General features: G+C 45.2%; 3 protein-coding genes across 8 annotated transcripts in view; 2 read left to right on the forward strand and 1 right to left on the reverse strand.

Annotated features, from left to right (window-relative positions):
- Window positions 1-14,046, forward strand: part of ADAM17 (ADAM metallopeptidase domain 17) — a 35,489-nt gene extending 21,443 nt beyond the window's left edge. Inside the window, exons 9-19 of the mRNA XM_054820210.1 lie at window positions 219-363; window positions 896-984; window positions 3,116-3,268; window positions 4,135-4,334; window positions 5,345-5,448; window positions 6,116-6,250; window positions 7,154-7,284; window positions 8,346-8,424; window positions 9,595-9,683; window positions 10,342-10,398; window positions 12,818-14,046. Of these exons, the coding sequence (XP_054676185.1) occupies window positions 219-363; window positions 896-984; window positions 3,116-3,268; window positions 4,135-4,334; window positions 5,345-5,448; window positions 6,116-6,250; window positions 7,154-7,284; window positions 8,346-8,424; window positions 9,595-9,683; window positions 10,342-10,398; window positions 12,818-13,168 (1,533 nt within the window). The 3' untranslated portion in view covers window positions 13,169-14,046. The remainder of the gene's footprint in view (window positions 1-218; window positions 364-895; window positions 985-3,115; window positions 3,269-4,134; window positions 4,335-5,344; window positions 5,449-6,115; window positions 6,251-7,153; window positions 7,285-8,345; window positions 8,425-9,594; window positions 9,684-10,341; window positions 10,399-12,817) is intronic.
- Window positions 409-26,031, reverse strand: IAH1 (isoamyl acetate hydrolyzing esterase 1 (putative)). 5 transcript variants are annotated; one of them, XM_054820191.1, is made up of 7 exons: window positions 24,752-24,978; window positions 23,127-23,179; window positions 22,519-22,667; window positions 21,529-21,690; window positions 18,003-18,121; window positions 17,096-17,274; window positions 409-3,703 (listed from the first exon to the last, which is right to left on the reverse strand). In XM_054820191.1, exons 1-6 carry the CDS (start codon window positions 24,830-24,832, stop codon window positions 17,107-17,109), a joined length of 732 nt encoding a protein of 243 aa, XP_054676166.1. In that variant the 5' UTR covers window positions 24,833-24,978; the 3' UTR covers window positions 409-3,703; window positions 17,096-17,106. The 5 variants fall into 5 exon arrangements, with proteins under 5 accessions (XP_054676166.1, XP_054676167.1, XP_054676165.1 ...); XM_054820194.1 differs by lacking the exon at window positions 409-3,703 and adding an exon at window positions 18,537-18,588 and having other exon boundaries at window positions 17,135-17,274; window positions 24,752-24,984; XM_054820193.1 differs by lacking the exon at window positions 409-3,703 and adding an exon at window positions 18,537-18,591 and having other exon boundaries at window positions 17,135-17,274; window positions 24,752-24,984.
- LOC129204348 (uncharacterized) lies at window positions 23,129-24,744 on the forward strand. 2 transcript variants are annotated; one of them, XM_054820195.1, is made up of 2 exons: window positions 23,129-23,233; window positions 23,746-24,744. In XM_054820195.1, exon 2 carries the CDS (start codon window positions 23,861-23,863, stop codon window positions 24,554-24,556), a length of 696 nt encoding a protein of 231 aa, XP_054676170.1. In that variant the 5' UTR covers window positions 23,129-23,233; window positions 23,746-23,860; the 3' UTR covers window positions 24,557-24,744. The 2 variants fall into 2 exon arrangements, with proteins under 2 accessions (XP_054676170.1, XP_054676171.1); XM_054820196.1 differs by having other exon boundaries at window positions 23,131-23,233; window positions 23,751-24,744.
- Window positions 26,032-26,158: the final 127 nt, after the last annotated feature.

Here is a 26,158-nt window from a genome sequence, read left to right on the forward strand (position 1 = left end):
AATAGACAAGTTATGTAAATTAATGTGTACAAGGTACTTGGGTATTAATTTAATTTTCTACAGCTGTGTAGGACAGCTAAACAGCTGCTTTTTTCTGACTTAACCAGATCTAAAAGGTGCTTGTTTGGCTCATTAGATAAATGTTCATATCTATAGACTTCTAATATGCACAGTAATGTGTCTTACAAAAATTTGACTTTTTTTTTTTTTCTTTAAAGCAATTTAGCTTTGATATTGCTGAGAAAGCAGCTCACGTGTGCCTTGCCCATCTCTTCACATATCAAGATTTTGACATGGGAACACTTGGATTGGCTTATGTTGGCTCTCCCAGACCTAATAGCCATGGTGGCATTTGTCCTAAAGGCAAGGCTTCTTTTTCTTCTGTCCCTCTTGTGGGTTCAAAGCTAGTTTTTGTTATTTGTGTTTAATTCTCTTCTCCAGCTTTCATTGAGCATGACGTGTTATTTGCCTAGACTCTAGTTGTTGTTTTTTGGATAGAATAGATGGCTGTTTTCTTGGCTGGAGCTGGAAAAAGAGGGGAGGGAAGGATAAAAGTCACTAAGCTATCCGGTGTGAACAAGCTGGCTAGAACAAACCCTAAGCCAAGCACTGCTTTGTGTGGGTGCGTCTTGCAGTGGTTCTAGAATGGCAGATGCTGTTGTCTTGGAAATGTCTTATATTTTCCCCTTTACTGCAATACATAAGCTGTTTGTGCTGTGCTTGAAAGATTTCCCCACTCCAAAAACTGGCAAGAGGCAGGATCTCACTGGTGAGCCTGTGAGAACAGTAAAGCTGTTCATTTCGCCAAACAAGGGTCCCTCTCTCCCGCAAAAAAAACCTGAAACCCCAAAAAAAAGTTTGTCAATTTTTATTTGTTTCTTTCTCACTTCTATAGCTTACTACAGTCAAACTGCGAAGAAGGACATCTATCTGAACAGTGGCTTAACCAGCACCAAGAACTATGGGAAGACCATCCTCACAAAGGTAGGAGAATATCCTCCTCTGCAGAGCGAGAACGTTCAGTGTACGGATGTGCGTGTTGGTGATGTGTGCCATGGGATTGGGACAAGCATCCATGCGCTCTCAGAAACAAGCTGCTGGCTTTCTGATTGAGTCAGATCCCTGGGGACAAGGACATAGCTCACAAAACCAAAATCACCATTTTTGTTCTTGCTGACAAGGGGAGTCAGGGCTGAATGGAACTGAAGATTGAATTCACTGCAGAACAGGAGTGAGGAAACATAGCTAGTGTCTAATAGGAGTTGTCATTGTCCAGATATAAACTGGATTTTGATATCTAAAGATGAATTTAAATGTATTTTGCTTAAGAAAAACCAAAACAACAAACAAACCGAAAACAAGCTCTGAAACGGAACAAGCAAACAAGTAGCTCTACAGTAACAACAAAATTAGTCTGCTGACTCAAATAAGAAAAAACTTACGTGTTTGCTATTACATACACCTACAACATGCAGATGGGCGATTGTGTACGCTTGGTCTGTTCCAGTTGCAAGGTAAAGCAGTGAAAGTAGTGCATGCGGAGTAGGGGGTTTCGGTTGAGCCTTTTAATGAGATTCCTCTACCTGATTTTTGTGTGTGTCCTGAATAAGTAGAGCAGAGAACAGTATAATAGACAGGGCTTATTAGTGCTAATGCTAAGCCTAATGTAAATTGATGCTGACTGGATTTTTTTTTTCCCATACTTGATGAGATAGTAAATACATAAAGGCCTGAACATGAGCTTTGTTTCACTTGTAAAGATACCTGAGCAGTGCCTGTGTTTGCATCTGCCAAATCTTTGCAGTTGGGCATATTTCTCTTTTGCTGACTTCTGCTGACTTCTCAGCTGTGCTTTTCTGTAGCCTGATTATAAAGGGAATTCATAATTGATGTGTGGGCTAGAACTTGGCACAGAAGCTGTCAAGAAGCTAGAAAAAAAAAAGACAGTGAAGCTTTGTGTTAGAGGGATGTTGACAAAGAGCTCTAGCCGTTGCCATGCTATTTGCATTTGTTGTTCAATCTCCAAGCTGGAGTTCTGCCTTGGATTACAAAGGAAATTGAGTTTGCTGTCTTCCCAGTGGCCGGCACAAAGTTTGGGATGAGGCAGCGGGAGCATTACGGATTGGTTTCACTGGGAAAGTGCTGCATGGTCTCCACTTGGGTTTAAAAAAAGAAAAAAACCAAACCCCAAACCTGCTTAAAACCCTTCCCTAAATTAAATACAAGGAAGCACAGGAGTGATCTCTGGGCAGCTCTCCTGTCTCTGGCTCTCACATTACCTGTGCCTACACCAGGTACCAGGGCTGCTCCTTGCAGCGCTTGGTCCTTCCTGTGCCTGCACAGCAGCAGAAATGCCGGTTAGCTCGTCAAACTTGCTTCTCTGTCTCTTGAGCTGCTCGGTTCCTTGTGGTTAATTTTTTTTAGTTTTATTAGTGTGCTAGTTTTATAGTGATAAAACCACGACATTGTGGTTGTCACATTGTGAGTTTGACACCATCTGCTGGTGAAGGCACTGCGGGGACGGCGCAGCGAGGCAGAGCCAGTGTGGGATCCTCAGCAGGGGGAGCCCTGTCTTGCGTAAATGATGTTGGAAATCCATCCCTGTTGGGCCACATCTGTGGATGTCTTTCGTAGGAATCATGCAATAGAAGAGCTTATTCAGCGCTCCTAATGTCATCATCCATTTAGAAGAAATAATTCTAACGGCAAGATATGTTAAACAAGAGATTGACTAATCATAGGAGCTGCTATGTTGTTTGGATTGTTTTTTGTTTCAACTTTTTATGCCTTCTAGCTATTTAAAAGCAAATTTTGATATTTTCAGTATCTGCATTGCATAGAAAACAAGATTGAATCAGTATTCTAGGACAACATTTTGCCTTTAACAGTAGTTTAGTATTCAAACCTAGTCCTGGAACTTGCCTTTGGAAATGGACCATAATTTTACTTGCCTTCATTTCCACACTTCTAAAGAAAATAATAATGTCTGTAGGGAAATCCCTTTCCATCTTAGTGTATCTTAAAATTGCTGGTGGCCTGGAAGTAGCTGGGATCTTCTGTTCTGTCCTGTTTGGACTAATTTTTTTCAGCATTGCTTTTTGCATGTTCAAAAAAGGAGGCTGACCTGGTTACAACACATGAACTCGGACATAACTTTGGAGCAGAGCATGATCCTGATAGTCTGCCAGAATGTGCCCCCACCGAAGACCAGGGAGGGAAATACGTTATGTATCCAATTGCTGTCAGTGGAGATCATGAAAACAACAAGGTATAGTTGCGTAGTTTTGCTTCCATGTACAAGTTTCTGCTGTGGTCAATGACCCTTTGCATGGAAAGTCAATTTAGTTAATGATTCCTGTAGCTTGAAACAGTCAGGAATGTGACGGGTTAGCCATAACAAGAAAACATACTTGCATGCCGTTGGGTTCTCAGCAAGATAAGCTCATCTTTGGATTCTTGAGTTTCACTGGAGTTCATAGCGTGTCCAGGTGCTTTTTCAATTAATTGTTTGTAATTAGCTGTGGCTGCACACTCCTAAAAGTGAGTCATCAGCAAGAGTCAAAAACAGGAACTTCAGCACTAAGTAGCATTTGGGTGGCACATAGCTGCTGCTGTTGGAGGGGGACTGCCAGACACCACAGCCATGGCGCTCGCCAGTCTCAGAAGCTTGCGCTGGCAGTGGGAACTTGGTGTTGTGCCTGTTCTGCAGATGAGAAACCAAGATTAGCGAGGGAACGATTAGTCTGCAGTCTAGTCTGACTTGTGGTTCACGCCTAGCCCTGCTGCTGAGAGGCAGCGCAGTCTCTCCCCGTTGCTGCAACTTCGCAGCCCTTCCTGGGGATGGTTGCTAGTGCTCCTGAAGCCGTGGGAGAGCTGGAGTCGGCTTTGTGACCCTGAGCCAGACTGCATGCAGGTGTTCCTGCATCATAACATAGCACTGTCCTTTATGGACCCAACCATTACTTTCCCATCTTAAAATTTTTCCACGGTATCAAACTGGCAGTATAGAGGGAATAACTGCTTTCTGAGACACCAGAATTTGGAGGCGTAAGGAGGCTGAGGCTGTCTTAATGCCACTTGTTGACAGAAAGGTACACTCCTCAGTGCTGCTTTTTTCCCCTGGTGACTCTCTAGATGTTCTCAAGCTGCAGCAAAAAATCCATCCATAGGACCATAGAGGTCAAGGCCCAGGAGTGCTTCAAAGAGCGCAACAACAAAGTGTGCGGGAACTCCAGGGTGGATGAAGGGGAGGAATGCGATCCTGGCCTCTTGCACCAACAGGCTGATCCCTGCTGCTCTGCAGACTGTAAACTGAAAGATGGTGCTAAATGCAGGTAAGGGAGAGAACGGTGGGCTGGGCTCAAAGCTCCTAAAGGCATCTGTAATGTCACAGACCTTTTTCCTGGCTTTAAGGCTAAATGTGGGAGCTGAAGGCAATAAAGGTGTTCAGGAAAGGCTGCTGTATGCGTGCATTGTTTGCATATAGCAATTTTTATAGCATTCTGTTAGTTTTTCCTGAGAAGTGCCAAGAGCTACAGGCTTGAAGATGGTGGTGGTTGTTACATTAAAGAGCAAAATTAGGCATTCAAAAATTAGTATTAAAACCAAAAACTGATATGTGCAAACTTCCTGTGCAAGTACAATTTTTGCTTGTAAGGCAAGGCGGCTTTGAACTGGGATCACATACTGGTATTTTCAAGACTGCTGCAAAATGTTCTTGAGCAGACAACACGGTGACTGCACGGAATGAGTCCTCTTCCTGTCCTTCTTGCTCTTTGGGGTGTTCATGGCCCTGTTGCAATGCAATGTCCAGTCTAGTTTTTCAGAGTTCAGCTCTGCATCATGTAACAGTAGAGGTGTCGTGCAATTCCGAAGAAATTCCCTGAACTGTAATGCCTGTGTGTGTACTCTTAAGGGCCTTCTTGCATTAGATGCAGAACAAAGGGAGTAAAGACAGCACAAAATAAAGAGTAGTAAACCTTCAGGACAAACGGGAAAATTTGTGGGGAAGAAAACAGTGGAAGATCTTGTCCAAAGTTGCACAGCAAGTGACAAGAGGATCCAGGTGCCTTGAATAAATATAAGGATCCCTGTGTTTTCTTCTAATACATTGTACTTTCTACATCCTTTCACCTTTGGTAAATGAAGAGTGAGTGGGTGTGTAGAAAGGTGGTCATGGGAGGGGGCAGAGAGGGCAAGGGTTTTGAATCAGTGAGTCAGTCTCCAAGAAGTAGCTGCTTTTTTTTTTTTCCCTAAACATCCTTTTTCTCCTGGCTTTGTCATGCTTGTACTTCTTTTTTAAGATTGCTTAATATTTCTTCCTTTCGTTTTGATCTTTCCACAGTGATCGGAACAGTCCCTGCTGTAAAGGCTGCCAGTTTGAAAGCGCACAGAAGAAATGCCAAGAAGCCATAAATGCCACTTGTAAAGGAGAGTCTTTTTGCACTGGTAGGATGTGGTTCTGTCCCCTTTACGTCAGCTAGCCAAGCGCTCCAGGCTCAGTGTCCTGTTCGATCTGCTTTCAAACTAGTGCCCTTTATTCATCTGGTACATGTAATTTTAGAGACCAGTTAAGCATCACAAAATTGCCCTATAATGAGTTTCATTGTAGTTCAGGAGTCACTTGGTGATTTATTGTCCAGAAGAATGTGAAAAATGTTGATTTTTTTTCCTCTTCTTTTTTTCCTTCCTTCTTTCCCTTAAGAAAAAGCAAAACAGAGTGTGCCACTGGGAGGGGACAAGAATGAGCTGAATCTTGCCATAGAATTACTGCAACTCTGCTTCACTTCCCCACTTGTTTACTTCCTCTTCATAATCTTTCCTAGAGACAAGGAGTAAAGTCAGAGTTCCTGCTTTGCTGATGGCACCTCAGGGTCCATTACCTACTCCTTGGTCACTGGAGTGCCACAATGCCTGACTTGTTGAAAGCCTCCAAAGCTGCTGCTGCCTCTCAGAGCTGGCAGGCAGCCTGCAGATCAAAGCCAAGAACAAGTTATTGGGGTTCCCCCCAGGATGAGTCTGGATTTCCTTTATTGTCTCTTTTTCTTCTGCACACCAAAGTGCTCTGCCCTTTACTCTAACACAGTCTTCCCCCACTGTCAACCGTCACCTTCAGGGAACAGCAGCGAGTGCCCCCCTCCAGGGAATGCTCCAGATGACACAGTCTGCGTGGACATGGGGAAGTGCAAGGACGGGGAGTGTGTCCCTTTCTGCGAGAGGGAGAAGAACCTACGGTCGTGTGCATGCAATGGTGGGTGATGTGGGACTGAACTGGAATGCTTCAGCTCTGCGTCAGAGAGTGCTGGCTTCGCCGTGGGCTTCCCTCTTGGAGGGCTGAGTTTATGGTTTCTGAAAAAGTTTAAACTTGTTTTTTCAGGGCTAGTGTTTTCTGTTTGGAAAACAAATGTAAATGTCCCTTTGTCCTCTGGTGGTCTGGGTTTGAAGATGTTAAGATGAGACTTATGGTCTGGCACCCCAGTTAAAGGAGAGGGCATTCTCCCACCCTCCGCTGCCTCCTCCACAGGCAGATTGTTCTCTGATTGTAAAGAGATCCTGACCAGACATCTGGCAGAGGAGTGGTGGCCTCCAACAAGTGGTTAAAGAAAGATTTCAAAGAGGTTAAAGTGCCATGAGAATGTGGGATCCCTGAGCCCAGTCCCCTGCTACTGCAAACCTGCCCGTCCCATACTTCTGTTGATAAGCTTTACTGTTTGCTTGCTTTCCATCTCGGCTCTTAAATCTGATAAAGCAGCTGGGAGCAGGAGGACAGCTTCACAGGAGCAGTGCAGGGAAGCGCTGGGAGCCCCACCATTTGAGGTGCATGGCATAGCCAAGGAGAAGGCTGCCTGGAGGACCCAAGTCCAAGAAATATTTAAATCGTGTCTTGGATTTGTTTGGAACCTGCCTGTTGATTCCTGCAGTATTGGGGTATCAGCTTGGAGAGCTGTGTCCCCTAAGGTGTTGCACCGGGCACCTGGTTGAGTTTCAGGCTTGGTGATCGGAGCATCTGAAATTGGGCGACTTGCACAGCCCTGCCTTCCCCGCGGGGGAGCTGGGCAGGAACGTGGTCAGCCAGGGAATGTGTGAGGTTATGCATCTGCGTGGTTATGGGTTGCAGGTGATTCTTGGTGCTGAGTTTGTTGCTTTGTTACAGAAACAGATAACTCCTGCAAGGTGTGCTGCCGGGACGAGCAGGATAGGTGCATACCGTACGTCGATGCTAATGACCAGTTTCTGTTCCTGCGCAAGGGGAAGCCTTGTACTGTGGGCTTCTGTGATACAAATGTAAGTTTTCCCAGATGTCAATGCACTGCACGCTCTGCTTCCGTGGCTGGGTGTTTGAGTCCTCTGTGACGAGGACCGTGCTGGTAAAGAGAAGCCAAAGCTTGACATGCTGCTGAGCAGGGTGATAGTGTGTAAGTACCTCTCCACGGGGTCAATATTAAAGGGTGTCTGAGGCTGCAGGTGGAAGTTCGTGCTGCAGAGACCTATGCGAGGTGAAGCTGTTACCTTCCGCTATTCCTTATTGCCCGTTTTGCTGCTTCCCACAGCTCAGCCAGCCGGCAGTTTGTGTGAACGAGGTGAATGAGTGCTGCTGTAAGCTCGGCTAGGTCTGCAGTGCTTGCTATTTCAGCTGTTTGTGTTAGCCCAATTAATTTTGACTAAAATAATTCAGGTCAGGGAGCAATCGCATGAAAATCTAGCTGGCAGTATCTTGAAGGGGGCAGTGAGCTCGTGGCTGGGAGACTGGTGGGTTGCAGGCACTCAGGGACTGTTTCTGTGGTACAGCTGCACGGACAGTCACATCACCTGCAAACCCCAACGGTTGAAGCTAAACTGGATGTTGGCAGAAGTGAATTTGGGAGGCCTTGCCCCAGCCCTTCCGCTGGCAGAACTGAAAGACTGATGGTCTACTGTGTTAAACCAGCATGGCCAGATGTGGGAGTCTGTCTGTAACCTTGGGCTCCTGAGAGCTGCAGCCTTCTCAGTGGGTAATGGGAACTGAGGCTGCTGGTGCTTAAACCTCTCCAGAAACTTTCAGTTTTATGTCCCCTAACATGGGGTGAGGGGGGGAGGGGCAGGTTTTGCACATTTCAAGCATTAAAACTTCATCTGTTTCAGACAGCAATAGAATTGAAACTGGTTTGCCAAAAATAAGGGCAGTAAAACTGGACTGCTGCTACCAGGCGGAGGGTAAACCTATATTCCGAATGCGAGTCAAGTGCTGCTGTGTTTGTAGTTTTCATTTTGTTACCATCTTTGTATCTTCTGCCCTCTCCAAGAAGGCAGTAGTTAATGCTTAGATAGCATAAGATTATTTTGTAAATAAGTGTTTACTTTTGCAGGGCAAATGTGAGAAACAAGTACAGGATGTGATCGAACGATTTTGGGATTTCATAGATCAGCTCAGCATCAATACTTTTGGTAAGATATGTGACCATGGGGGTTTTTTTAGTTCATGAACCTCTAAAGCCTCGGAGTTAGCTGGCTGGTTTTACTCACCCATATGCAGGGGTAGCTAGTAGCTGTGTTCTGATGTATGTAAATACATTTTTGCCTAAAGTTTGACGATATTGATCTTGCTTTTTAAAGCTGAAAGGATGGAGGATCATTTTGCATTTTTACACTCTATTATTTTCTAGACATCTTCCAAGCTTGTAAAGGACATGATAGCTGCTTGTCTGAATACCAAGAAGTAGGTCAATTAGAGAAAAGGAAATAACAGTCAGTCTTTTTAGAGGTCGGCTAGATTCAGCGTAGTATAAAGTGGGCCTCTCAGTGGGATTTAAATGTCAACAGACTGGGAAAGGAAAGCTTCATTTCTCTCTTAAATAAGAGCAGCATTGAGGTCACGTGCCTCAAGCTGTGTGCCTGTGCTGAGTCACTGCCCAGCAACTGTGAGCAGGCCTCCTGGGTTCTGATCCCCACCCTGCTATCCAAGCAGGCAGCCCCTGAGTGTAACCCCCCAGTGCAACCCCCAGCACCTCAGCTGGTGTTACTGCAACCATACAAAACCTGTTAATGAGCCGGTGCTGGGTAACGACTGGGTAACTGCATGCACTCATGATAATCCTGTGCCTACACAGTGTTAAGTATCTGGGTTTGGGGCTTTCAGTCTTGAGTTCTAGGGTCAAAAAATTCTTAGGTGGTAGTTAAAGCTAGTTAGCCTGCTCAGGTAGAGGCAGTTTGTATAGCCTTGATGTTCAAATATTTTGTTTGTGGAAACAGGTGGTTATCACATGACTAAGATCAGAATTTGGTAACAGACTCGCAGTGTGTCTTGTATAATTGAGGGGAGCAGCTTGGCTAACTCAGTGTAGCCTGTTCCCAGTCAACTTACATTAAATGGTATGGCCTGTCAGCATTTCTCATCAGAAAGGGGGGGGGGGGGGGAATCTGTTCATGTTAACATATGTTTACATTTTTCTGAAATTGTATAATTTCTTTTATCTTTGCCTAGTCCTGCAGCCTGTGCCTCTCTGAGCAATTCTGCGGCTTGGCTTGTATGAGCACTGGCTGCAGACTGGGGATAGATGTGTATGTTCATGAAATGGTGTTTGGTAGGTAATTAACAGATTGGAACTGATTCCACAGGGAAGTTCCTAGCGGATAATATAGTGGGCTCTGTGCTGGTATTCTCCTTACTTTTTTGGATTCCTCTCAGCATCCTTGTGCATTGCGTGGTGAGTAAGCTGTCTTTGAGATGACTGCTCTGTTGGATTGAGCTGTAAGAGAACACCCTTCATATATGAAATGGCAGATGTCTGTGGGAGAAGGTGATGGGACGCTTTTAGCAAACCCCAGGGGGGGCAATCCAGCATCTGTAAGACTTACTGCTCCTTCAACAGGCAAAACTCTGGCTAAACTCTGCTGGGCTCTGGCAGACTCAGTGCTCCCCTGACTCTTCCCTGGAGCCCGTCCCATTCTTTCCTATGCATATTTTCCTCCTCTGCCTCCCAAATTCTACCCAAGTATAATTTTTGGTAACTTCCATTAGAGTCAAAAGTTTTCTAAAGCCCCACTAAGAAATAAACCACCCACATTTTGTGGGGAGACCCGGAGCAGGAAGTGGGCTTGGTTGAGCTTGAGTGGATGGCTAAAGAGAACTCAGGGCACCCGATACCGTGGGCAGGTGGGGTGATGCTGACAGCACCCACAAGCACTCCTGGGGAGGACAAGAAGGCATCGAAAGTAGGGGAAGGGAAGAGACCCCCACGCTCTGCTGTGTCCCTGCAGGGAAAGGGGGACAGGGACCTTTCAACTGGGAAACTAACTTTCTTATTTTGTGTGTGTGTGTGTGTGTGTGTGTGTTTTGGCTCACTTTTGTTTGTTTTCCAATAGGACAAGAAATTGGACAAGCAGTATGAGGAGAACACAAAGTCCCTGTTTTGCCCCAGTGTAAGTTGCTATCTGAATTGCCAGAAAGCTCTCCTATGTGTATTAGAAAATCAGAACCTAAGGTGTGTGCAGAGTATTTATCAAAGAAGTGGTAATAGCCAGACCTGAAGCCCTGTGCCTCACGCTCCAGATGGATGAACTGATTTGAGGGGAAGCCGTTTTCTTGAACAAGCCTGTGTTTGATATATTGAACACTGCAGCTTTGTGGGGCCTGATTCTTCCTTTCTGTAAGAGCTGTGCCTTGACCTTGTTGACAAAGCAGCTCTCTTGCAGCAGCCGCAGCTCCCAGGGCCAGAAGCCTCTCCGCTCTGCGGAGTGCCACTTCATGCAGCGGGCGCCTGTGTACGGGGGTCCCCTCAGCTTGGGTCGTTGGGCAGCTTCAACCACAGACCACTTGTTCCCAGCCAAGTGGTGTCAGCAAAGCACTAGGCTCAGCGGGGTGACGCTGCAAAAAAATCTCTGCAAGATGTGGCGTCTTTGCTGCAGTTTAAACAGTTGTTTGCAGGAGTCAGCTTCTAGTGACCAGGTGTGCTAAAGCTTTCCAGTTGCTTGTGGGATAGCGGGCCTCACGGTGCCAGGACCCATCAGCGACACTCCTCAACTTGTAGATGCTGATTTGGAGAGGGGAAGAGCAAAAAAAGTGCCTAGATAGATTTTAATTACAGTCCAGCACAGGGCACCTTCTGACATAGATTTTTGGGTATCCTGTCCAGTGCTTTGATGGCCCAATTCTTACTAATAACTGAAACACTCAATTAAGGAAATGTCATTTTCATTTTCATTAAGGAGGGGAAAAAAAGCCTTGCAGAGCTCCAGTACAACCACTGGGGGAATCACATGGAAGTCAAAGACCACTGAGGCAGATCGCCTCTGTCAGCTACTGTGATGTAACTGAAGGTGATCTTAGTTCAGGTCCCCCATAGCTGTTCTCGAATGCTGTAAGAAAAGTCACCTTAGACCTTTATACTTGAATTTAAGCAAAAATCTCAGAAGCAGGTGTAGCAACAGAGCACCAGTATAGTTAATGGGCTACTTGCACTAGCAAGAGTTTAACAAACAAATCTCGTGTCTTTTGGATCTGCTGAGAATTGAACAGTTGGGAAACGCCGTACTAGTAGCAGGTGAACATCTCATCCTGTGCAGTATTAGCATTTACTATGGTGTGTGGGGATTTTTTTTATGCCCAGAAATCTGGATATTTTCCAAACTATGCTCAACTGGAAGCAGAAATCAATGGGATTCAACTGAATCTGGGTTGCAGAATTTAGGTGTTACCACAGTGGTTCCTCCACTCTTTGACCCTGCGTTCAGTGCAGTTTCTTGCACATGAAACGGGGAACTCCTCGGGTTGGAAGAGTGTAATGAGCTGTACCTTTGAGTGTCTCCCTGCACTGAGCTCTCAGTGTCGTCTGGCTTGACCTTGCATTTCCAGTCCTAGGTTTTGCCAAAGGTCCCGGGGAAAGCAGGGCTGAGCTCCGTCCCAGTGAGGCCATCACCCATGGCACTTCGCATGGATAAGAAACAAGCAGAGAGAAAACGGCCTTTAGTGCTTAGCCTAGCTGGATTTCTGGAGGAAAAAACACCACAACAAATTCCTTCTGTTGGATGTTTCCTTGCTCTTAAGTAAGCGTAAATCTCATGTAAAATCCAAAAATGTAGTGCAGTGAGTTCAGCGCAGGGTAGCCGTGGCAGCATGAGGGCAGTGAGCATGTCTCTGCTGGGAGGGGAGGACCCAGTGGCCTTTAAACTGCTCTGACAAGGGTGGGTGCTCCTCAGAAGGTGCCTGTTCCCCTTGAAAACGGTGCAAAATCACAGAATCATAGAATCAGAATCATACAACAGGTAGGAAGGGATCTCAAAAGATCATCTGGCCCAACCTTTTGAGGGAAAGGGAGCCTAGATGAGATTATCTAGCATCCTGTCCAGTCACATCTTGAAAGCCTCCAGTGATGGGGACTCTACAACCTCCCTGGGGAGGTTGTTCCAGTAAATTACTGTTATCACTGTAAAAAAATTCTTTCTTATATCAAGATGAAACCTAATGGGCATGTTCAAGTGTGCATGGGACAGTCACTGTGCCTGCCTGGGTCAACAACGTGTGAGCAGTGAGGTGCAGCAGGTGACTTAGGTGTCCTATCAGCCATGGCAGGGTAAGAGTCCTGCCTGGTGACGAGCAAGTCTAGGAAAAAGCTGTCTATTAAAACCCAAACTGCTCAGTTGCCTACCCACCACTTTTGCAGAGATTTTACCTGGGTTCATTATCTAAACAGGATAAAACCATCAGCAGAACCGTTCAAGTCCTACTGGCAAGGTCTCATAGTTAAAGGCGGGTTGTAACACTGGTAGACCAGCCAAAAACTGTACTCTGGATTAGAACCTGGTTGCTTTTCCCAGTGACGTGGCTTCTTGTGTCTTGCAGAACGTGGAGATGCTCAGCAGCCTGGACTCTGCCTCTGTCCGAATCATCAAGCCCTTCCCTGCAGCGCAGTCGACGAGCCGGCACCAGCCGCTGCAGCCCATCACAGCCGTACCCGCCGTCACTGCAGCGCCAAAACAGGACCACCAAAGAATGGACACTATTCAGGAGGACCCGAGCACCGACTCGCACATCGATGAGGACGGGTTTGAGAAGGACCCCTTCCCAAATAGCAGCTCGGCCGCCAAATCTTTTGAGGACTTGACAGACCACCCTGTCATAAGGAGTGAGAAAGCTTCATCCTTTAAACTCCAGCGCCAGAACCGGGTGGACAGCAAAGAAACAGAATGCTAGTGTCTTGCTGCCTTGTAAATGGATCACTTGTGTCTGCAAAATAAGGATCTAAAACCATTTCATTTATATAAATATAAATATATGTATATATATTTTTGTGAGGGAGTGGGAGATATAAGGAAGTGACCTACTGCAGATGCTGGTCATGTGTATGACCTTCCTTAATGACATTTATTAGAGCATTATATCTTTTAAAAAGGAAAATCCAAACTAAAACTGGCTTGTTTTTGAAGCTTTTTGGATTTGTTTTTTCTATTTCCTCAACCTTTAACATTTCCTTCAACCTGTGGTGCAAAACCAAATATCCTGCTGGATATTGGATTGCGTATATCAGCCTTTTTTAATAATTTAATATTTTGTAGTCTGACAGCACTGATAGACAAAATTAAGGGCCTTTTAAAAACAAAATGAAAACACTGCAGTATGTTCCATAGAGAGTAGATCACTTAGCAATTTAGGTACATGTAAGCAAAAGCCTAAACAGATGCCTTGGGAACAGAATTGAGTAATGAAACTTAAAAATACGGTCTCACAGCATGGAATGAAGATGCATAATATGAATCAAGAAGCTTAAGATAATATACAGCTTCTAAATAAATAAGAGTCACAGAGGCTGTTAAACCTCATATGATCCATGGAAATGAAACTCTTTTGCCTCTAGCAGTGAGGTTGTCCTGTCTTCGTGTCAGAGAAAGGCTTTCCTTGCGTTTCCCACTCTGTGCCAAGAGGCTGGTGTGTCACAGGTGTCTGGTAGGAGAAGTCATTTCTGTGGATGGGGACTGTTCTAACTGGCCACTTACAGTGGTTGTTTCAGTGCAGAAATGTTTCTCTGAATGTTATTTTGAAATAGGTGACACTGTTGTTGAGCTGTTTGAAGAGCTGAGCCTCAGTTCTCAGGGTCCGTGTGGCCTTTGGAAGCTCATATTCCATAAATAAATGGGAGGGAGGGAGGGAATTCACTCCATTGCAGGGGGGTGTTTGTTTAAAAACAATTGTGAATTTAATCAAAAAAAAAGAAATAAACCTTTGTTAAACTTACAGGACAAGTATAAGGAGGAGACTTCCTGAATTCAAATTCCTACACAGGTAGTACAGTGCCATGTTAAAGGTTGGTAATTATTTGGTGGTGTGCAACGCAGCTAGGGCTCTGTAAAGTTAGTGGGGACTGGCGCGGGAGCGTTGGTTTAGCTCAGTGGCAGAAGGACTGACACTCTGGGTCACAGAGCAACTGTTGCGATAGCAAAGCACATCTTAATTCTGCATCTTTTCTCCCCTCATGATCTGCTGACAAAACTGACATAAATTGTGACCAAGGGTTGAACCATTTTAACTGTTACAAGCCTGCTGAGCTGCAGGGGAACTGCAGCTGCGGGAAGCCTCCATTTTTAAGTGGGAGGGAAAGGAACCAAAGTGGTGCTGAAAGATGGTGGGAGTAACCCCCTCTCCTCCCCACCCAAGGACGCTCATTACACTAATACTTGAATGGCTGCCTTATGGTATTCCTGTCTGACTAGCTGTTGTGTTTTATGTTATACTGGTTTTGAACTTTGTTTGGGTTGGGGTTTTTTTTTGTTTTGTTTGGGTTTTCTTTTTTGATTCAGTGCAAAGTACATGTGTGAGGAGTTAATTTAATTCCCAATGCAATAAAAGCTTTTTATATTAAAAAAAATACATTAAATCAGAGCTGTTTCTGTGCAGTCCTTTTCTAAAAGATCTAAACTTGTTAGTTGTCAAACCCCATGTTAAAAGCCCAGCGTGCAGCCAGCCTAGAGCCAGTTACTTCTACCTGCTCCCCTCTGACAGGCCGTGGCTGTGGCAGAGGCCAGACCCCAAGCAGCGGGGTGCAGCTCTGCACCCCTAGGGCTGTCCTGCTGCCTGCTGGAGATGGAGCTGGTCTTACTGTGTGTCCTGTGGATTCCAGTCTGTTCTGATGGAGAAATTCCTAAGGAATGCTCAAATGCCTTTTCAGGTAGGAAGTCTGTAGCAGGAAGGTCTTCCCCAATGAAAAGCAGGGCAGCAGCAGTGTTGTGTAAAGAGTAGAAGTCTGATGCAGGAGGGAGGCTGGGGGAGGCCCTCCTGTTGAGTCATGACCCCCTTGCTTTCTAAACTCCCTCCCAGAGAGGAGCCTAGGTGTGGCTAGGTCCAGTCTTAGTCCCAGACTTGGTCAGTGGTTTATGTACTTCTTTTAGCTCATTATCATACTCAGGGGTGTAAACTTTAGTATCCACTTAATGGACAATTAAGCAAAAGGTCTCACTCTGGGCACCATGGCCTTCAAGCTTCTCTGTAGAAACTGCTTATTCCACATTCTCTAGCCAAATCAAGGCTGTCCTGCTGCTGTAACAACTCCCTCCTTCAACTGCTTCTCGTGCTGACCTTGTGGATCTCCATCCACAATATTTGCACAAGAGATAAGCAGACAGTGGCATTTTTAACCCCTGTGTGCCATTCTCACAGGCAGATGCTTGGGAGCATGAAAAGAGGTTTGGAGCAGGCCTCGAAGGCACAGAATCCATCCCCCAAACTGAGCCCCACTGCAGAAACTGCTGTACCTGTACAGTTTGTTCATAATATCTAACGAGGGGAAGATCCACAGCTTCCACAGGGAGCCCTTTCTGCTGTTCAGCCAGTCTTTACTGCAAGCATTTATTACAGAAAGGACAGTCCAGTTTAATATACATATTTATACATCAAACTAGCTTCTGGTCTAGCTCCAGGCACATGAAAAATAACTACTTAATTACACTCCAGTTTATAACACTATTACATACTAGATGACAGGTCTTGGCCACCTTGTCTTAGTTATTTAACAGAGCAAAGGCAGCCTCATGGCACTAACAATGCAGGACATGTTGATGCTCTCTCATCAGTCTCTGTCTCACCCAATGCCTACTAAATCTCTTGGCCTCATATGTTTTGTGCCAATGTAACTTAATACAGCCCAGAATTATGTGGGGGGTTTATTTGCAGTGATACACTATGTCTCTCTAATCCATACTTTAGTATTCTCATTTCTTCTGCTGACTGGCTAGCCAATTATTTCTCAAACTGCTTTCTTCCATGTTTGTTGAATTTCATCATGTTTCAGGCAGTTTTTTCTAAGTTTGTAAGGGTAGTTTTGTAACTTATGTTTTCTTGGCTAAAAACTATACATAGACATCTGTTCCATCAGTTGTTAAATTATGGATGAAGGCTAAAGCACATTTGAACTGTCTCAACCTGATGCGCAGCTTTGTCAGGAGGGGGGCAGACCCTTTCCAGTAGTTTCTTCAAGATCCAAGCTTTTCAAAATGTGCATCACCAGTTTCATGCTACCGAAAACCACCCGCTGTTTAGAAATCTGTGTCTATATGCAAGAAGGTGCTGCTGGTGCCAAAGTAAGGTAAACTTTAAAACCCCTGAACTACAACATACCACTATCAAAAGCCTCCCTAAAGCTCAGACAACTGCTTTTACTGCTGTATTAAATCCAAATAAATTAATCTGGACTGACATTAATGGTTCATGACAAACACCACACTGCTGCCTCTTATTAGCTCCTGGGTGTTTGAAGTTAGTAGATGGTATTAATCAAAACATAGTCCCCAAAGCCTAGCTAGGCCAGGAACTCCTCAGGGCAGCCTCTGGCCCTTGGTCACAGGACAACTGAGACTCTTTCTCCTCCAAGTCTTCCAAGGAAAGAGCTGCTCATCCCCACAGATGTTCAAACTACCGGCACAAGCAGCAGGCAGACAAACCTCCCCGAAAACACCCTGAGTGGTCTCATCTTTATTCTCCCACAGACCAAGAAAAGGCAACATGGAAGACTATGGACGGGACTCCCCACTACCCCCTTGCCCAAGTATGCAGTGTTTGCAGCATGTTGCTGGCTACTGGCTGTTTGTAAACAGATTGGCTTTGTCAGGCTTGGCTGCTTTGGCTCCTTACCACTGGGGATCTCACAGAAGACTGGCCTCAGGGTTTGTATGGTCCACGTCACGCCAATAAGGAAGCAGTGAAGGAAGAGCAGACAGTTTTTTTTCCAGGCATGACCAAAGTTGTGCTGCTAGAAAGTTGTTGCCTTTTGTTGATAAATGGAGCCCATCGGACAAATAGGAAGAGAAATCCTACAGGGGAGGTTAAACCCATGTATTAATACATTTGCTAGTTGCAAATAAAAGGTCTTGAGTAATTTTTAAGTTCGTTCTTCAAAGCCAGCTGGCATATATACTATATAAAATATACAGTAATACAAAATATCAAAAGAACATTCTAATGGCCACAGTCACTGCTATTCATCAGGAAGCGATCACAAGATTAAGCGATGCAATCAAAATATTGACTCTACTGCACTGTTGAACAGTCTACTGCATCAGGGTGTACTGGAGAGAGAAAAGATTCAGCGTCCAAACTTGCCTTACCTGCTTACACAAAGTCTGCAATCCGTCACAGGGACGAATTTGGATATTTGGCCAGAAGCATCAGCAAGCTACCCCTGCAACTTGATCTAACTTTGAAGTTAGCCCGTACACTGTGCAGTGGGTTAGACTATGTGTCTCCAGAGGTTGTCCCTCCAACCTAAACTATTCCATGATTTGAAGTCCAAGGAAAAGGTTATTTATGTGTAGTGCACCCAGGGGGCCTTTGCTAAGCAAATATAATGGCCAGGTTGTATAAAGCTTTATTTCTCATAGCCCACTATGAAGCATTCTGGATTATTTTTTCCTTCCTCAAAGTATAATTTGGATATAGTTTGTATCATTTCAGGGATAATGCAGCACTACTGGTTCCTCCATGCTAAATGATACATTTCACAATTCATGACAGTTTCAAAGTCTGTCTTATGACATCATACCTGATTTTTTTGCATCAGACTCCAGAGGTCAAGTACGTCCGTTCCACAGTCCCGAGCAACCTGAACACAGGCCTGGGCATATTCCCCAGTGGTGGCATTGCGGCGATTTAATTTGTCGCCTGTCAATCAGAAACAAAAAAACATTGAGTGATCCTGACTGATACAGCTTGATTTGTCTTCTGTGGTACACATGATGCATACCAGTTCACTAAACCAGCAGACATGACCAATTACAAACTAAACCCAAAGCACCTCAATCGAAGTGGCTAGAAGCTATAACGCGTTTACTGCCTTTCAGGGCATCTTTTGGTTTTGAGGCATTTGAAAATCTGTTTCTCGTTAACAGATGTGCAACAGGGTGAGACAGGGAACAGCAACAAGCACACAGCATAACACTTACTTCTGTGCTGCTCACAGGTTTTACCTTCTGTCAAACTTGAGGTGAAATCAGTGCATAGCTTTAAAACTCTCCATACACCTGCTGCTGGCATGTAGAATAGAGTTAAGTGAATGTAAATCTATTTACAAGCTTGCCTTCCGCTTCCTGGATGACATCCAACATTTAACACCTCCTTGTGGTAGTCGTCTTCTTGTAACATGCAAGTGAAGCCAGAGTACATTTAAGTGCAAAGCTTTATTAGCGCTCACAACTGCTATATTTGTGCATGCAGTTACACTAGGAGCTGGACATGTTCAGTGCCAGTGCTGTAAGCCAGCAGTTTTGCACAGATCATAGTGAAATTTTGGGGCAGGATATTATTATGTTGTTTGTTGTTGGATTCTTTTGGTTTGGTTTTTTTTTTAATAGGACCTATAATGCAATTAATTCATCAACTCTTACTCTACTCCCTCCTTGCATCTGATGATTCCCTCTTCTTCACACTGCCACCTCTTTCCTCCCATCATTTCTTTTCATCATAAAAATATCCTCTGCAGCCTCACCAGTCCTTCCCTGCTGTGGTATGTTTCCTAACTCTTGCTTTCTTCAACCTTCTTCCCAGTTCAACCCTCCCATAAACTGACTGGTTTCAGCTCATTCAGTCTCCACCACACAGAGCTCCCTTTGTTGCCAAGTTCCCTGTACTGATCACAGCCTCACCTCCCCAGGTGAGGTCCTGCAGTCCTGTCCTTTTCCCTCTATACAACTTCTAACAGAGTTGATAATCTCTTATTCTCCCTTTGCTTTTTCTGTCATCATTAGGATTACTTCTCAACTATTTCATCTCCTCTTCCATTCTGGAAGCACACACACACCTGCTCTGAACGTGCAGCTCTGCAGGAGCATGTGCTGGGTCTATGGGCTAAGAGCAGCAGCCACAAGAAGCCCAGGGAAGACGGAGATCCCCTGAGGGACCGAGGAGACAACCTAGTGATCTACCCCCACCTCTGCACGTACCCACCCAGCTTGGGAAGGAGGACAGCCAACAGAGGGAGCAATGGGTTAGGGGATACTCAGGGATGCCAGATGCATCCGGGTGGGTGGGACTCACCTGAAGGAGCTGCCTGTTGCATTGGTGAGGCCAACGCCTAACACCTACAAAAATTCATGACTAACAGAGGACCCATGGTGAATGGAAGAAGGTTAACATTACACCCATTTTTTAAGAAAGGCAAGAAAAAGGACCTAGGGAATTGTCAATCACTCAGTCCCACCTCAGTGCTGGGAAAGTTAGTGGGATTACCTTCTCTTGGGATTCATTTCCAAACACAGGAAGGACAAGAAGGAACTATCAACACAAATTCAGCAAAGCCAGATAGTGCTTGGCCAATCCAATTGCCTTCTGCGATGAAATGATGGCTACACAGATGACAAACAGCAGCTCTGACTTTAGTCATAAGGGCTTTGACTCTCTCTCCCACAGCGTTCTTACTTGGGAGCCGAGTTTCTTTTCACATCTCTTTTCACACCTGGATGAATGTTTCTGTGAACATCATCATCCTCATGTTTCACATCTCTCCTTTGGTCCGATATCTATCTGACAAAACTAGAAATAAGCAGAACATTTCTCCTGGATACTGATTGAGGGCAGATGATCTGATATTGCTGCTTACTGCGCCCACAATACTTTATTTGTCATCCACACTCTGAGATCACCCCATCTTTTGTTCCATCCCTATAGAGCAATCTCTTTTAGACAGATGCTGGCAGATTCAACACTATAAATTCAAGTTTCTTCCCTCTCTACCCATAAAAAAAGATAGCTTTAAGACAAAAATGAACTAACACCATTTTAAAAGTGTTACTTGATAACCAGGAGCCAGATAAGCAGCATTCATGGTGTGCTCACCTAACAGATCTTCAAACAGACAACACGGGTGCATGTTTTGCAAACTACGGCTGTAGCACTTTGGTGAGAGCTGGGCACACGTGCTAGGAAAAGCTGCTCTGCGCCTGACCTATTCCTTACGCCTGATCCAAGGATCTACTACTGTCATGTATACACTGCTGGCCATGTTGGATGCCTAATCTGACCTGCTACAGCTGCTACTGTCTTACACAATTTGTGAGTATTACTCTAGGACTTTCCTTTTCCAACTGAAACACAAAAACTACTCTGCTGGCTGACAATGAACATACATATAGTCCAAAATCTGATTTGCACAGCGATCACTGCCACATACCAAAGACCACTAATGGAAAGTCATGCGATAAAATAGTCTTAATTTAATGCAGTTTAAACATAAGGTCATCTTCAAAACGTTACTGCATTGATTGAGTACACAACTCAGGATTCGCAATACCACATAAATATGAGAAAACCTTGCAAATACTAAGGCGACAGCTCTGTGTTTACCCAAATCTAACTCAAAAGTCTTTTATAAATGTGCAAGAACTGGACAAGCTGTCCAAATGGAAAAGAGGACACACTCTCAGGAGGTATAAACTGTCACTGCCAGAGTCAGTGGGATTGTAACAATTTCCACCTGCTGAGTAACACAAAGTAAGCAGTGCTGTTATGTCTCTATTTTTAGAGTTAGCTTCAACGATGTAATGAGAAATTGTTTAATCACCTTTTGCTTCTTTTTCAGGTACTTTTATTAGCATCCTTAGAATATGATATTCTCTGTGGGTTTTTAAAATTTAAAATAAACCTAGCTAGGATATTACTGTTTATCCAAATAGATGTGAAGTATGCTGCGACTATTATAAAATTTTCTAAGGCACGCAATGCCAAAAATTCTTCCATTATTCATGTTATTTTGGAAGTTGCTAGGACATGACGTAGTCTGCCAAGGACATCTCAGCAAAGCCTATGTTCTCGAAGGGCAGCCACTTCTGTCAATTTTATGCACAAACAGATCAATCAACACTTTCAAAAGGATGTTGCTAATTAATTGGAAGTTACTCCACAAGCTTATCCAAAAGCTGTTTAGCAGAACAGCTAGCAGTCCTTTTCCATCAACTCAAAGAACACAACTGCAATCTGGTACAAGCACAAAGCTAATCATCTGTCAGCCTGGGATCAGCAACTTACACTCCGCCGGTAAAATGCGGAAATTCTGCCCATCCTTATCATTCATTTACCTTTGGCAAGACACTCCTTTTCCCAAGCCGATTCCTGAAGAGGTGGTGGTGTTATCAAAATAATCCTGTCTTCAGTAATGTCTACTGACTTCAGATACTGTATCATGCTCTTTAAGTTTGCAGCATATTCCTCCAAAGGAACGTGTTGCTTAGGGTTCAGATCTGTTAGGGGATGGAGCACGTGCATTAGTGACATTAAACTGCTTACAGATTTATTACCCAACGTAAGGTGCTTTTTACACAGTGTATGAATGCAGGCACTTGTTTTCAGTAAGGAGATCACCTCAGGCACTGATTCAGGAGGTATCATGGGAAAGTGCCATTCCTCAATATCCAAAGCAGACAAATCAAGAGTTTAAACATAGCGCTTCCAACTAATAAAAGTGAGGGACAGGAGAAAAGAAATCACCTGGGTTTTTTTTTTTCCCAAAGCTGCTTTGCAACTCCGTATCTTACTATTAGGTCACATAATCACCTCAAACTTCACCTGAAACAAAAGCTACGATTTTTCACTCTCTTGGATACAGAGAAAAAAAATTCAAAATTCCCATGGACAAAAAGACAGTCCTTTGTGCACCGAGGTTACAATTTTGATTAGAATAGCTCTGCATGCTGCTATGCTTATCTTAAAGAGAATCCAAATGCTACCTTCCCTCATTTCCTCAACTCATCTGCCAAGAAGCCATCAGACTGCTTTAAAGACAGAAAAATCAGCTAGATGCCCAACTCCAATTTTAGGTGATGGATATATGTCTAATTCTTGAGCACCCTGAAATTTAATATTAAAACTTGGTGAGAAGGAGAGAAATAGCAGGCACTGCATGCTTTAAGTACAAATAAAATGACTAAAAACAATCCACTGTAAAAATGAAAAAAGGGCAACTGCTTCATAGAGAAGCACCAGGAAACGTCTATGTAATTTCTGCTAAACTGTAAAGCTGTCTTAAGAGAACAGGTCACAGAAAAAAAATAATCAGAAAGCTACTGTACCTTTCAAAGCACTGTCATTGGCTCCAAAGAAAATAGTAACTGCAACAGTACTCTCAGCACCAGTACTTTTACTGATCAGTCTTGGAAGGATCAATTTAGCCCACCTGGTGTTGTAGCCCGAGAGCCCACGGTTCACAACATCACATTTTCTGAAACAAAGACACATATCAAAAAGTACATCTCTCCTCTGCCCACCAGAACAAAACTTGGGAAGTTTTGAACCATTCTGTCAGGATACCTGCCTCCATCCCTCTTGGACACAATGAGATGTCACAGGAGTTTTCAGTGGGGTTATAACTTTATGTTTTGAAAGTACACCCACAGACTGCACATGTAGTATTTACCTGTCACTTAAACTATGAAACTAGAACAACAATTTTGACAATCACTAAGGATTTTTTTCCTTCCACTCAAAGCTTGAGTGGAAAGAAACACCCATTGAGTATTTCCACCAGTACTGGGCAGGTTACCACTAAGGCAGTTCCACTTCAGTAAATAAATAAATGTTAATAAATAAATATACATTAAATATTAACTTGTGTTTTCTTTTAGAAAAGCTGCACGACTTCTCACATGCTAGAAATTACTTTTGAAATTTAAGCTCTTACCTGACCAATCTCTCAGCAAGGGATGCCCCCCAGCCATTTTCCTGGAAGGAGAACTGAAAGCAAGGAATACGGTTAGACCCTCACTGGAAGAACTCACTCCCCAGCAGGTCAGTCCCACCACTGGCACCTTCTGTCCTCGAAAGCTTTTCGAGCCCAGCCTCTCGCACTGCTGCGGCGGCGCTTCCTCCCTCCCAGCCCGACCTGCCAGGTCAAACAGCCCTGGTCTTACCTAGACACACAACTGGCATCAGAGGCAACATGGGACCGTACCTATGGAGGGATGGACTCTGCGGTCCCTTTGTAATCATTTGCTGTCATTTTGGCTGGTGAAGCTTTTTTTTTCCCTTTTTCTACTTCATTTCTAAGATCCTTTCACTGTGCCTTCATTCTGGAGAGCACCTCTAAAAAATTCTCTCTCCACATGCTGCTTTGGAGTGCAGTTCAACATCTACCTCTTCTAGTAGTGGAATAATTAATCCCTTCTCCTTATTCCCACTGCTGAGCCATCCTGTCTGTGACAATGCTCTGCCTGTTTACAGAGCTGCACACCAAGTTGGTTTAGACAACCAATCTCCCATTAAAGATAACCTTTGTCTTTGGCCAAATCTTTTTTCATCAGAGCAGCTCTGTGACCCACTCCATCATGCAACAGAAGGCAGGGACTCAAAACAAGCACTAAAAGGTTGGTACTGCTTCAGAGGAGAGGTTCACCAAGCCATAGCGCAGTCGCGGCAATGAAAGTGTCTGCAGGGCGGGTGAGCTCGCTGCAGGGAGCTACACGGGGCGGGGGGCTGCACCAGGAGCCGGGCAGTGGGACAGGGATGGTGTGGATGGGAGGAGTGCAGGGGTCAGTACAGACAACAGGGTGTCCTTTCTGTCTGGAAAATGCCACTGCCACCACAATACCAGAAGCTACACTTTTACCAAATCATGATTCTAACATAGAAACTTACAAATTTCTGCAAAAAGGCTCTAAATCTCATAAAACACCAGCAGGTGTGAAAGCTCCAGGAGCACCGTTGTGTGAGATCCAACAGGGACGTAACTATGCCGGGCCACACTCCCATTTCACCGGTCTCCTTCCCGCCTCATGGTGCCACAGCCGATCCCCGACACCGGCCAGGCCGGTCGGCCTCTGTCGAAGCGGGATTTTACAGCAGTCCCAAGGGGACGGCTTCACCCCGCTGCCACACCGCAGGCTGCCCCTGAGGAGAGCGGCGCCCGGGGGTCACCGGATCCCGCCTGAGAGGCTTCCCCGGCGCCAGCCGAGGCGAGGCTGGGGGCGACGCTGCCCCGCACTAGGACACACACATCCCCTCCCGCTGCAGCCGCCAGCTGCTCGTTTTGCCTTAAATATTAATAACAAGCAAAGCCCTATGCTTGGCACAGGCGCTCAGTCTAACGCCGGGCCGCTGCAGGCGCGGCGCTGAAGGAAAACTGGGGCGCAGCCCGCGGGCTGCCGCTCCCGGTAGGAGGAACCGGAACGTTTGTGGGGCTCCGGAGCTCCCCGCGGGAATTGAGGGAGCCACCGGCCCCACGCAGGGCCTACGGCAGCGTGGACACCCCATCGTGCCCGCAGCCGGGGCGGCGGCGCGGCCCCAGAGGGGCTGCCGCAGGGCCGCTACCTCAGTGATGGAGTCTCCGAAGAGGACGACGCGGGGCCAAAGCAGGAGCCGCCCGCAGGCGCCCACCTCCGCCAGCGCCATGGCCGCCGCCGGATGTCTGACGGGAGGGGGGAGGAGGCCGCGCCGCTTCCTCTGCGGCGGGAAAGGAAGCGGCAGCTGCTCTGGGGAGGCCCTCAGTTACATTCGCGTTAAAAACCAGCTTCGAGTTCCAGCAGCACCAGCGCCTAATTGCTTCCCCCCCCTCTTTAAAAGGCCTATTACTGTAATTGAAGTGCGTCCTCCTGCGGAGCCGGGGGGCTGGAGAAGAGGGCGCTCCCCGCGGGGCGGCATCCTCCTGCCCGACGGCGACTGTGGGCCCCCGCGTCAGCCCGGCGGAGAGCCGGCCGGGAGCGGCACCACGGAGAGGGAAGGACAGAACCCGCTGACAAATGTACACACCTCCTCACCCTTACAGTGGCTGAAAGCAAATTTTAAAAAACATATATAACTTAAAAAAATAAAATTTTTATCTCTTCCAAAGAGACTTCCTTTTTAAGTAAAGGCAATTATCTCCTTTAAAAAACTTCATACTCTTATTTATTTCACTAATGACATACAATTTTGGGAGGAAAGCTGTCCCTAATTCTGCTAATACTGATAATACACTAATACTGCTATAAATATTATCAGGGGTCACATTAACCAGCTGAGAGAAGGGGAAAAACAAAGTTGTGCATACAAGGGAAAAAATATTGTTCTTTTGCAGAAAGCTCACTTTCTGTTGACATTTTTCAGCATGATCTGCCGTTTGGCAACCACCCCAGCTAACTCAGTGTACCACACTGGTATTTGCAGTCCTCCTCTGCATGCTGCAGTTCCCGACGCCCCACTTCATTCTGCCCAGGAAGAGCGTTTTACTGGCACTGAAGAACAGCGGGAGCAGATGTGTGGCAAGGGCCAGGAAACGGGCAGGAGCCGTTTGCACACAGGTTACAGCATGGACTTTGCTTGGAGCTGATTTTGCTCATCCAGTCCAGTTAACAGCAATGCCTGCATATGTAGTTTTAAAGCTCCAATGCCCAGCATGCAAACTCTTGAATTTCAAGCAGATATTCCCTGACAGGAACAAAATTATATACAAGCTTGATTCTGAGCATATACAATACCAAAACATCTGGTTTACCCTCCAACTGGTCATTAATCTTCAAAAAAATAAAACTCTCTCAATTTAATTTTTGTAATTTTATATTCTAGGTTAAGAATTTTTTCTTATTTCTTCTATGTGCACATAAGAAAAAAGAATATATGCACACTTTGCCTGATTTTATTATGATCTATATGCACAAATATAGTTGCTGTAAGGTTGCTCATCCATTATTTGAAATAACTTGGCAGTTTCACAGTCACAGAATTGATACATTTGACTTA

This window comes from Grus americana, chromosome 3 (genome assembly GCF_028858705.1).
Source record: "Grus americana isolate bGruAme1 chromosome 3, bGruAme1.mat, whole genome shotgun sequence".
Lineage (NCBI taxonomy): Eukaryota > Metazoa > Chordata > Aves > Gruiformes > Gruidae > Grus > Grus americana.